This window comes from Oncorhynchus kisutch, linkage group LG12 (assembly GCF_002021735.2).
Source record: "Oncorhynchus kisutch isolate 150728-3 linkage group LG12, Okis_V2, whole genome shotgun sequence".
Taxonomy (NCBI): domain Eukaryota; kingdom Metazoa; phylum Chordata; class Actinopteri; order Salmoniformes; family Salmonidae; genus Oncorhynchus; species Oncorhynchus kisutch.
The window spans coordinates 51,955,825-51,969,038 of record NC_034185.2 but is presented as its reverse complement, the minus strand read 5'-3'; the positions used below and the strand labels follow the sequence as shown (position 1 = coordinate 51,969,038).

The 13,214-nt window shown below is 43.5% G+C and overlaps 1 protein-coding gene across 1 annotated transcript; it reads right to left on the bottom strand.

Annotated features, from left to right (window-relative positions):
• Window positions 1–168: 168 nt before the first annotated feature.
• On the bottom strand, window positions 169–11,245 carry LOC109900447 (zinc finger protein 813-like). Its single transcript, XM_031837827.1, has 3 exons — window positions 10,671–11,245; window positions 10,149–10,279; window positions 169–1,543 (listed from the first exon to the last, which is right to left on the bottom strand). The coding sequence occupies exons 1-3, from the start codon at window positions 10,945–10,947 to the stop codon at window positions 260–262; spliced, it is 1,692 nt and encodes a 563-aa protein (XP_031693687.1). The 5' UTR covers window positions 10,948–11,245; the 3' UTR covers window positions 169–259.
• Window positions 11,246–13,214: the final 1,969 nt, after the last annotated feature.

The following is a 13,214-nucleotide window of genomic DNA, read 5'->3' as shown; positions in this document are numbered from 1 at the left end:
AATAAGGCTGTAATGAAACAAAATGTGGAAAAAGTCAAGGGGTCTGAATACTTTCCAAAAGCAGGGTATATGCCTTATATATCACACAATGTCTGGATGCAATATTCTACCTAGGAATATTCAACACTGAAATCTGTAACTCTCATATACCAAATGCACCCGTGGGTCTTTTCGGTTGACAACAATAAATGCATCTTTGTCTTTAATGCAGAGTTTGACAAACTTCAGAAGCTATCGAGTAGAATGGTTACTTTTTACGTTATAGAGTGGAATGTTTTTTCTGCTGGTGTATTTTGAGGTAGCTCCTCTCTGAGAAACTTTTCCCGCAGTGCGTACAGGCAAACGACCTCTCTCCCGTGTGGACCTTCAGGTGCATCTTCAAATGGTGCTGGTGGGAGAACCTTTTCTCACACTGGGGGCAGCTGTAGGGTTTCTCCCCTGTGTGGACCCTCTGGTGCCTTTTCAGGCTGGAGGAGTGGGAGAAACTAGCCCGGCACAGGTGGCAGCCGAATGGTTTCTCCCCTGTGTGGACCCTCTGGTGCCTCTTCAGGTCACCAGTCTGGGCAAAGCGCATATGACACTGGGTACAGCTGAAAGGTTTTTCCCCTGTGTGGACCCTCTGGTGGATCTCCACCTTCTGGAGGCAGCTGAAGCCTTTGTTACAGAACATGCAGAGGAACCGTTTCTCTTTACTATTTTCTGATGTGGCTTCCTCTCCCTGAGCCTGGACTCTAGCCCTGTCGTTTAAGTTCAATTTCTGATCAAAAAGAACACGGCTGTGTGAATCGGAAGGCCCCATCGACGTGGACACTAGGTCGCGATCCCTGAATGCGTGTAAAGTGGAGTGGGTCGCGACAAGTGAATTTGTCTCTAAGCTTTCCCTGTAATCTAAGAAATCTCTGCCCTGTGAGTGTCCGTCTCCAAGGTGACCATCTCCAATCCATGTGGTAGGAACGTCGCCCTCCACTTTCACAGTCAATTCATCTACGACCAGACCCTCCCCTTTCTTATCTAGGCCCCCTTCAGAGTATAAACTACTACTGTACTGATTCCAGTGTCCTCTAGACAAATCAGCCTGTGTCTCTAAACCCAAGAGCATGTTGTCAGGGTCCATCTCTGTAGCGTAAGAACAAGACGGATCATCACTGCCATTGTCTAACGTGTCACGATCACCATCTCCACACGAACGATCCTTCCTCTGGCTCTGATGAAATACTGGTAAGTACTCTGAGCCAGGAGCCGGAGGACAGACCAGTGGCCCCAGCCTTTCTGGGTCTGACCTGTGGTCAGATCCTGTGTGTAAAAGCCTTTTTGTTACAGTTAAAGTCTCTTTGTCTGTCTCTGACTTGAGGACGGCGTTCGGCGTTCCACTGAACTCCGTGATGCTGCATCTGGTCCTGGGCTGGGGCATGGGGGTGTTGGATTGGTCCCCTGTGGCTCCAGTCTGGATGTCTCTGCTGTGCCGTGGGTCCTCTTCTCCTTCAGTCCTCTCCTGCTTGACCAGAGACGATCCTCCAGGACCTGCAGCCTCTCCATCTGCAGACTGACACAAGAAGAGAAGAGGTTATTACCGGTGCATGAGTTGAATTGGATAATTATCTCAGGTGATGAGATAATGGGCATAATACCAACCCAGAGATGGTGCTAGTGCGGCACCTATTTAGGATAGATAAACGGGTGCATTATGAGGGTCTGAGCTGTAACGTGTAACACCTGTAACGTGTTAGTTGTTTTCAATTTCCCCTGTCACCTGCTCTGCCTGAAACTGCGAGGAGTAACAGCCTAACATACGTTGCTAACTACCCTGACAAAGACCAAAGCCGGCGGGAGTACCATTGAGGACAGTGCCAGTGGTGTCTCTACAAAAAGAGACCAACAAGCAGTTGTTACAACAACAAGAAAATAGCTTTAAGTGTTTTGTCCAAATACTGGTGGATTCTACTTATAAAAGAATGGACGACCTGACCAGAGGTCCAGGACCTGAAAAACAGTTTGCAGTTCTCCCAGGGTCAGCTCGACGAGTTGAAACATGAGAACGGCAAGATGACAGGAATCTGTAAGTCATTGAGAGAGGACATCAGTTCTGTGTGTAAATCCATGATAACAATGACAGATAAATCAGACTATTTCGAGAAATGCTTCTGGGGGAGGTGTTGCTGTATATATTTAGAGCCATATCCCTGTAATGCTTAGAGAAGATATTATGTCAAGTGTTATTGAAGTGTTGTGGTTGCAGGTTCACTTGGCACATCTAAAGCCTTTTCTTTTGGGGTGTTGCTATAGGCCACCAAGTGCTAACAGTCAGTATCTAAATAATACATGTGAAATGCTTGATAGTGTATGTGATGTAAACAGAGAGGTCTACTTTCTTGGGGACCTGAATATTGACTGGTTTTCATCAAGCTGTCCACTCAAGAGGAAGCTTCTTACTGTAACCAGTGCCTGTAATCTGGTTCAGGATATTAATCAACCTACCCGGGTGTTTACAACCACTACAGGAACAAGATGTGGGGCAGGTAGCCTAGTGGTTAGAGCGTTAGAATAGTAACCGAAATGTTGCAAGATCGAATTCCCGAGCTGACAAGGTAAAAATCTGTCGTTCTGCACCTGAACAAGGCAGTTAACCCACTGTTCCTAGGCCCTCATTGAAAATAAGAATCTGTTCTTAACTGACTTGCCTAGTTAAATAAAATGTCAAATAAAAAAATCCACATGTATCAATAACATTTTTATTAATGCTGTAGAACTTTGTTCTAATTGGATGCAGTGATCCCATTGGATGCAGTGATCACAATATAGTGCCTATATCCAGGAAAGACAAAGTTCCAACAGCTGGTCATACAATAGATTTGGCTGTGACTCTTATGTGGATGATGTTAAAAATATTTGTTGGTCTGATGTGATTAATGAGGAGCTTCCAGATGCGGCACTTGATGAATTCATGAAACTGCTTCTTCCAATTATTGATAAACATGCACCTGTTAACTTCATAGGGCTTAAATCCCGTTAACGGGATTGATTTGACAACAGCCAGTGAATTGCAGGGCACCAAATTCAAACAGAAATCTCATAATTAAAATTCCTCAAACATACAAGTATTATACACCATTTTAAAGATAAACTTCTTGTTAATCCAAACACATTGTCCAATTTCAAAAAGGCTTTACGACGAAAGCATAACATGCGATTATGTTAGGTCTGCGCCTAGTCACAAAAAACATACAGCCATTTTCCAGCCAAAGAGAGGAGTCACAAAAAGCAGAAATATACCTAAATGAATCACTAACCTTTGATGATCTTTATCTTATGGCACTCATAGGACTTCATGTTACACAATACATGTATGTTTTGTTCGATAAAGTCCATATTTATATCCAAAAATCTGTTTACATTGGTTCAGTAATGTTTTGCCTCCAAAACATCCGGTGAATTTGCAGAGAACCACATAATTTACAGAAATACTCATCATAAACTTTGATGAAAGATACAAGTGTTTTACATAGGATTAAAGATAAACTTCTCTTTAATGCAACCGCTGTGTCAGATTTCAAAAAAGATTTACGGCGAATAATGCGATAATCTGCAATAATCTGAGTACAGCGCTCGGCCACCAAAACCAGCCATACAGATACTCGTCAAGTTGTGGAGTCAACAAAAGTCAGAAATAGCGTTAAATATTCACTTACCTTTGATGATCTTCATCGGAATGCACGCCCAGGAATCCCAGTTCCACAATAAATGTTTGTTTTGCTCGATAAAGTTAATCTTTATGTCCAAATACCTCCTTTTTGTTCGCGCGTTTAGTTCACTAATCCAAATGCACAAAGCTCGGGCACTAAGTCCAGATGAAAAGTCAAAAAAAGTCCCATTACAGTTCGTACAAACATGTCAAACGATGTATATAATCAATCTTTAGGATGTTTTTATCATAAATCTTCAATAATATTCCAACCGGACAATTCCGTTGTCATTTGGAAGGGAAGGGAACGGAGCTCGCGCTCACGGCCACGCACGATAAACAACTCATGGCTTTCAGCTGAGTCACCTGCTTTGAGTGGTCTTATTCTCGCACCTTTCACAATAGAAGCCTGAAACAACTTTCTAAAGACTGTTGACATCTACTGGAAGCCTTAGGAAGTGCAATCTGACCCCATTTACACTGGATATTGGATAGGCAATCACTTGAAAAACTACAAACCTCAGATTTCCCACTTCCTGGTCAGATTTTTCTCAGGTTTTTGCCTGCCATATGAGTTCTGTTATATTCAGACATTATTTGAACAGTTCTGGAAACTTGAGTGTTTTCTATCCAAATCTACTAATTATATGCATATTCTAGCTTCTGGGCCTGAGTAACAGGCAGTTTACTCTGGGCACCTTATTCATCCAAGCTACTCAATACTGCCCCCCATTCCCAAAGAAGTTAACAAAGATTTGCAGTCTGTTTTGGAATGGGTGGCCAGTAAAAACTTGTCCTGAACATCTCAAAATTAAGAGCACTGTATTTGGTACAAATCATTCCTTAAGGGCTAGACCTCAGCTGAATCTGGTAATGAATGGTGTGGCTGTTGAACAAGTTGAGGAGACGAAATGACTTGGCGTTACCTTAGATTGTAAACTGTCATGGTCAAAACATATAGATTCAATGGTTTCAACGATGGGGAGAGGTCTGTCCGTAATAAAGAGATGCTCTGCTTTTTTGACACCGAACTCCAAAAAGCAGGTTCTGCAGGCTCCAGTTTTGTCTAATCTTTATGATTGTCCAGTCGTGTGGTCCAGTGCTGCAAGGAAAGACCTAGTTCAGCTGCATCTGGCATAGAACAGAGCGGCACGTTGTGCTCTTAATTGTATTCAGGGCTGATATAAATACTATGCATGCCAGTCTCTCTTGGCTACGAGTTGAGGAGAGACTGACTGCATCACTTCTTTTTATAAGAAACAATGTGTTGAAAATCCCAAACTCTGACACACACTTATCCCACCAGACATGTCACAAGGGGTCTTTTCATAGTCCCCAAATCCAAAACAAATTCAAGAAAATGTACAGTATTATATAGAGCCCTTATTGCATGGAACTTCCTTCCATCTCATATTGCTCAACCAAACAGCAAACCTGGTTTCAAAAAACAGATAAAGCAACACCTGGCGGCACAAATCCTCTCCCCTATTTGACCTAGATAGTGCCTTTTGAAAAATGTATGTAGTTCTGTCCTTGTCTAATGATGTTATGTCATTCTGTATTATGTTTAATGTTTTTTTGGACCCCAGGAAGAGTAGCTCCTGTTTTTGCAACAGCGAATGGAGATCCTAATAAAACAACAAATACCAAAAAGATTATGCTTGGACCTTATCTAACACAGTGTCAGAGAATTGAACCCAAAGCCAAGCCCTATGGAAAACATAAGGTATGTGGACGATGTAATCAATGTCGGATAAACGCAAACAAGTGGAACAGATGAGCGAGGAAAAAGAGCCTGCAATATCTCTCAGTCAAATTCCCGGTGCCTAGCGCCATGGACATGAAAGGCAATTTGTATCGAAACTGTCTGTTTTTCCGTGATCAGTGGGAGAATTATGAAATCGCTACCGGCTTAGATAAATAAATAAAAATACCTGCATGTGCGAGTGGCAACACTGCCCAGTATTAATGGAAGACAGTGTCATATACTTCAGCGTCACCTAGGTCTGTGGGAAGAGGATTGGAATAATTCAAAGAAAATCCTTGACGTTTTACATAGACGTTTTGAACCTACTCGTAATGGGATTTATGAAAGATTCATTTTTTAACATGTGAACACACTCAAGCAGAGTTGTCGGGTCAATATGTTGTGAGGCTGCATCAATTGTCTGATTCATGTGATTTCAGTGCAATGAGAGACGAAATGATCAAGAGACAGACTTGTGATTGGCTGTAAAGATAACAGCGTAAGAGAAAGTATGCTGCGCAAACTTACACTGACTAAAGCCATAGATCTATGCAAAGCAAGCGAACAGACGCCGATCCAATTAAAAAAGATGAACACTGTCCCTGAACAGACAGAATCTGTCAATTATGCCACTCAGAACAAATACAGAAACCATGTCGATGAAAAATGGAAACAAAATTTGTCGGACAGTGACGCAAGGGGGAAAAATACTAAAGATGGCTGCATGTACTGTGGATCAACACAGGCAAGAGCCAAATGTCCAGCTTATGGGGGTTCTGTGCAAATTCGGTGGAATTGTTTTTACAATTTTGCTAAAGTGTGCAGACAAAGTAAGCCTGTCAATCTGCTCAAACAGGATATATGCAGTGATCATAATGATGATGAAGAAGCTGACATGCTACACATGACAGATGTCAATTATGTAAAGCTTTCCCCACTAACAACTGTGATTATGATCCAAGCAGCATGATCAAATGCCAGCTAGACAGTGGCTCCACTGTTAATATACTCGGCTAAAGAGACTTTATGCAAGTAATGCAGGATGGAGATGAAAAGCCACAACCAAGCAAGGCGAAGGCTGTACGGTGGCTTGGTTATGACACCAGCAGGGGAGTGTGAACTACAAGACAATCATGATGGGGAAACAAATGTGCTAAAGTTCCAAGTGGTGAAAACCTTGCAGCAGCAGCCTGTCCTTTCTGCAGAAACGTGTGAAAAGGTGCTACAGCTCAACCACCAACATGTCGTTAATCATGTCAGCACTAAAGAAAAACTAAAAACGTCCCATCAGACTTGAACACCTCCGCGGGCAAAACTGAAACAGTTTGAGGATGTTTTTGAAAGGGTGGGGGCTCTGCTAGGTGAGCTCCACCTGGTGGGGGATGAACCTGTTAGACCAGTTCAACAGCTTCCCAGCCAAATCCCCATTCCCACTGAAAGAAAAGATACTAAAGGCTGTTGATTCAATGGAGGAAGAGGGTGTCATTACAAAGGTCACCAAACCCTAAAAGGGGATAATTAACATGGTTGTGATGGAAAAGCCTGGCAAAATAAGTCTGCCTCGATCCATGTACCCTGAGCATTACCGAATGCGTACCATTGAAGAGGTACGGCCAAGCCTGGCAAAAGCAAAAACCTTTTCGGTTATGGATGCAAAAAATGGGTACTGGCAGGTACATTTGGATGAAGAGAGTAGTTACCTCACCACATTTTGGACCCTCAATGGTAGATACCGGTGGACAAGGTTACCTTTAGGAGTGTGAAACCAGCTGCAGAGGAATATCAGCGAAGGCAAACGGATGCACTTCAGGGACTGACAGGAATAAGCGTCACAGCTGATGACATCCTGGCACACGGCTGTGGTGTCACAATGGAAGAAGCAGTGCAGGACCATGACCACAACCTGACTCAACTCTTACAAATAGAAAGGGAGATGAATCTATAGCTGAATAAAGACCAACTTTAAGCTCAGGCTCACAAGTATTACATTCACAGGACATCTTTTGACAGCTGAAGGCCTGAAGCCAGACTAAGGAGGCGGAGGCAGTACAGCAAATGCCGCCACCTACCGACGCAGGTGCAGCAATGCAGCGACTGATTGGTTTTGAAAATGACTTAGCCAAATTCTTACCTCATCTGTCTGACACTTGTGAGCCATTGCGTCGGCTGACCAATAAAGATGTGCTGTGGGCATGGCGTCCTCAACATGATGCTGCATTAGCGCAAATCAAGAAATTGGTAAGCAACCAACCAATACTGAGGTTCTATGACCTCTCTGAGGAAGTGACCCTACAATGTGTTGCAAGTGACAAAGGCCTAGGGGCAGCGCTCCTGCAGAAGGGGCAGCCCATTACATTTGCTTCGAGGACATTGGCACCCACGGAGAAAGGATATGCTCAAATTGAAAAGGAGTCCCTGGCCATATTGTTCGCCTGTGACCAGTACATTCATGATGGGGACTTTATCACGTTGCACACTGATCCCAAGCCGTTTGAGGTCATCTTCAAAAAAACTCTTCTGTCTGCCCTGTAGCAACTGCAAAGGATGACGCTAAAGCTTCAGTGTTATCAACTTCAGGTAGTATACAAGAAAGGAGTAGAGCTTCACATTGCAGCTTTCTTGTCTTGAGCAGCACTACCAACAGCTAGTCACAGGCAATAACAGACAAATGAGACTGTACATGCTCTATAGGCTTAGGTTGAAGAAGTGAACCATGCTACTGATCACAACATCTCCCCATAGACATGGGATGCTATCCAAAGCTCATTCAGCAGAGGACAAGACTTCTCGAACGCTTCAGTCTTCTATCCTAAGAGGCTGGCCGGACACAAGAAAGAGTACGCCCATCCTGGTAAGGGACTGCAGGACATACAGAGACAAACAATGCAGGAAGAGGTCGTAGACAAAAGGCGACAGGGTGGTAGTGCCAGAAACTCTTCACCCGATGATTCTCTCTCGTATCCAAGCAGGGCACTCAGGGATCGAAGCCAGTCTCAGGAAAGCCAGAGACTCAGTATTCTAAATTAAAACATTTTGTGGCTGTGTGCAGCATATGGAATGATAATCGACCTAAGCAGCAAAAGGAAACCCTGCAGCCAAATGATTTACCAGCATGTCCCTGGTCTAAAGTGGGAATGGATCTGTTCACAGTAAGAGTGTTCCTTTCCTGATTATAGTGGACTACTATTACCATTTCTGGGAGGTGGAGAAAGTGATTGACACAACAGCCGCTTGCATCATCGATTGTTGTAAGCAGGTGTTTATCAGATAAGGTGTAGTTACGGATAATAAGCCCCAGTTCACGAGTCACGACTTTGCATTGTTTGCAAAAGCCTGGGAGATCCATCATGTGTCCTCCTCATCCTACCACAGTCAGTTGTAATGGTAAGGCTGAGTCAGCAGTGAAAATAGCAAAGACTCATCACAAAGGCTATACAGAAAGGCAGAGATGTGTGGCAAGCCATTTAGGCGTGGAGAAATACTCCCACAGAGGTCTTCGGCAGCAGTCCTGTACGTCGCTTAATGTCTAGACGCACTCGCTCTCTGCTGCCAACAGCTCCCAAGCTCCTCGCACCTAAGGTCATTAGGGATGTTCAGGCACACACGCGTGCACGTCAGGACAAGTCAAAACATTACTATGACCAGCATGCAAAAAAATCTGCCTGTAATAAAACAAGGCCAAACGGTCAGAGTACTCCTGTCACCTCAAGCCAGAGATGCCATATGGAGTCTTGGCACATGCATAGGGCACATCAGCGCAAGGTCATATGAAGTGGAAGTAAATGGCCGAAAGAATCGAAGGATCTGGAGGGGCATATGCCCAGTTCAGGAGAGCATAGGGTACAGGAGGGCCACATGGGAAGACTGTGAATATCACCTGGATGGTGTGGGCAGGACACATAATGAGGAGATGGGGAATAACCCACCAGGGCAGTTATCTCTGCCGACTGTTCCTCCACAATTTCAGGAGGATGTGGAAGATGAAGAAGAGGCCCTGAGGCTCCCAGAAGTGCCCAATATGCTACCAGTGCGCCACACTAGGACAAGAAAATTAAAAAGGTGTTGATAATGTAAATAGGTATTTTCACTGTGGTATTAAAATGGTATGAAGTGCTCGAGCTAATTCTATATGAAAAGGAAGATGTTAAGATAATGGGCATTAATACCAACCCAGAGATGGCGCTAGTGGGGCACCTATCTAGGATAGATAAATCACATTTTATTGGTCACATGCACATGGTTAGCATATGTTATTGCGGATTGTGGCGAAATGCTTGTGCTTCTAGTTCCGACAGTGCAGCAATATCTAACAAGTAATATCTAACAATTCCACAACAAATACCAAATACACACAAATCTAAGTAAGGAATGGAATAAGAATATATAAATATGAATGAGCAATGTCACAGCGGCATAGGCTCAGATGGATAGTATAGAACACAGTACACACATATGAGATGAGTAATGCAAGATAGAATGTCGCGACCTGTAACATGTAATACCTGAGTAAAGGATTATTCTTGCATCTTATCTCACTCGCTGGCGTGAGTTATTCACACACACATATTAACCGTAGGCAAGTCTCACAAGCTCCCCTATGGCAGATAAATGAGGATGTACATGTAAGCAAGTGAATAGCTGAGGGGAGCCTTTCTGAAATAAACTGGCCACATTTGAGTTACAAAGCAACTGTAATATTTGGTGTAACTCTATAACACTAACCTCTATCACGATAACATGCTGGTTTGAGGTTCCACTCCCCTCATCAACAGTGAATGGTTGGTCATCTCTCCATGTATTGTGTCCCGCTGGCTTCACAAAGCTCCTGTGGCCTCCAGTGAGATGTCCTTCACCTGAGAGAGTGATTGGAGGAAAAGAGGTGGTTAGGTTAGCAGTATATTGTACACTATTGAAGCTGTCTACAATTGGCAAGGATGTAAGATAACACTAATTATAACTTATTGATATACTATTTATTGTTTGATGTATTATGTGCCATGCATCACATTGTTTTCAATGAGTAAATAATAGGAAAAGCAGTAAATCAATCATCTGGTTACAATATGATAGTGTCTTTGTGCAAAATAGCCAATTAATCAAGGAAATTATTGCATTCTATCCAAACACTGACCAAGATCCAATTATGGGTAACACATTTGAACACACGTGCAGAAGGGAACGGGGCGACAGGCACTGAGCTATATATGAACGGCGACCTTCTCCGTAGCCTTTTGCAAAATGTACCTCTTGCCATTCCTCTGTATCGGTCGAGGATCTTGACACTTCTGGGACGACTGGCGAGGACGCGCTCTCGCATTGTCCTCTCTGCGCGCTCCCGTGACACCTTCATTTCCAGTAGTTTCCTCCGTAATACCCTGTTTTCTTTCCGGCTTTGAGTTATTTCTAAACGAAACACTGCATAGTCGTCGTCTACGACTTTACAGATCTCTGCCACGGCTGCATTCGCTAGCACCTCCATGATGGAGGCTATTTGAGTGTGAAAAACCATACAGTTAGCCATTGTTAGCAGCTAGCGTAACTGCTATATAACCTATATAATATCTACCAACCAAGTCCTGTCTCTAACACGAATTAAATAATACATGGGGTATGTGATGCTCAGCAGTTAAATTAGCCATATTTTGAGTTCCATGGTGTTTATAAATGTCTAAATAACAAGAATGAAAAAACGCTAATGTGTAAATTGTTCTTGGTCATTGTTTACTTCCGTATACACTGAAGAGAAAGGGCGTTATTAGTTGGCGTCAAAGCTAGGGTGTCTTCTTCGTGCAGCTTTCCAGCAGACTAGACGCTGTGTTGCTTATTGCTGCCTTTTGCAGGTCGGAGTGCGGATATAACCTTTTTGGTAAAAGAAAAAGGAATGGGAAAATCATAAAAGACACCGTTGGTTCTACATTGCTAAGTTTTATCATAAAGTTATTGGTCCCCTCTCCATGTCAAACAGTTGGATTCATTATTAAGGGGGTAAGGTGAAATCACCTTAACTCAGGATATTCTCTTACCTAATTTAAATAAGTATCAACATCGGAAAAGGCTAGTTTGCAGAGGGACGTGGTTTGTATAGCTAGATCGCTACTCTACGGGTGCCAAAATTTGACAGGGTGTCAGCAAATATAATTAAAAGTTTACACCATTCATCTACGGCAAAGATACTTCTATGTTTCCCTTTTTGGCTGTGCCTGGTGTTAGCGAGTTACTGGCTAGCTAGGTCTTCAGCCAGCATGGAACAAAAGGGTCGTTCAAAACTCCAACGCAGTTGTCAGGTCAGCACACCTGTCAGTGCTGCTGTGAACTGCATCAAAAGAGACATGCCAAACGGTAGATTTATATATATTTTAAAATTAGCTTAGCTTGAGATGATTTTACTGCAACTGCATCCAAGTTGCTTGATATAGGCATTTCAAAGAGCTGCCAGTCAAGGCAAGCTCATGAATATAAGCTGCCCACACACCCAACCTGTCTTTTCTAACTTCCTGGTAGTTAGTCATGAGAAAAAAAGCATGTTTCAGAATGACTGTTCAGGACCTCTAAATTGCACCACCATTTAACACTGCACCAATACACTATCCCCCAAAACCCACCACCCCATCCCACTACATTGGCCCTAAGAGATCCTACACCAGGCCATCAGCCTTGGAGGATGGTACCCCTTCTCTCAAAACTCCCTGTACATTTTCTGCACTAAAATCTCTCACATCCAAATATTTCTGCTGCTGCAACCACATCTATCTTCTGTGATTTCTGCTCCAACAAAATCTAATTTTCTCTGGATCTCTCTCTTCAGGCCTACTCACTAGGGGGCTCCCAGTCGAATCACTCACCCTCTACTCTCTTCCCTGCCTCAGCATAGGAAACGTTCCTCCCTAATCGAACTCTGGCAATCTCAAATTGTCTCTGAGGGCACTTCGGATCCCCAGCTGCATGGGCACAGTTGACAAACAATGCTTTCTCTATCACAACTGTAGACTCCCTTTGACTATTCCCTCCTACACATTTATCACATTGTGGGATCTCCCTTCTACACCTAGTTGCAACATGTCTGAATCTTTAGCACCTAAAGCACCGTAGCGGGCTCGAAACATAGGCCCTCACAGAATAGCAAATATAACCTAACCTGACCTTATCAGGTAGAAACTCTGTGTCAAAGCTCAACAAGACAGACAGGGTATTCTCCGTCTCACCATTGCCACTGGGTCTACAGTACATCTCACCAAACACCAGGAATATTTTTTTTCATTTGATCCACCTCTACACTCAACACTACCCCACTGATCACCCCTTTGAGCGGTGCCCTGTTCCGGAGAGCAAAGCATGGCACAGGTTGAGCCCCGAGCAGTGAAGCACCTGCTTTCTCTGACCGGAGGATGCACAAAAAAATCAAAACAATTCCACTTCTTGAAACTTTCACAGATGTAACCGTTCCAGTTTGTCCTTTACCCAGCTTGACACAACGTATGGGTCGGACAAAAAGGAGGAATCCACTCTTTCCAAAAATCTCTCTCCCACTGGTCCAAAATCTTTTCCGGTAGGATTCACAGGGCAAATATTGGAAGTCTCTACCACACCTGTCACCGCAGGTAGGCCCACTTCATCCTGGTCTATGTCGCCACTGCCCACCGATTCCATTTTGAAATCCTCAAGAGAGCAAGAAGACCTAAAGACAAGATTGTGTACTCCGGAGATGGTCTGAACTTAGCACCATTTTTAAGCTTTTGCGTCATCACACCTCCCATGCTGTTCTTTGAAATATGGTTCTGCCTATTACAT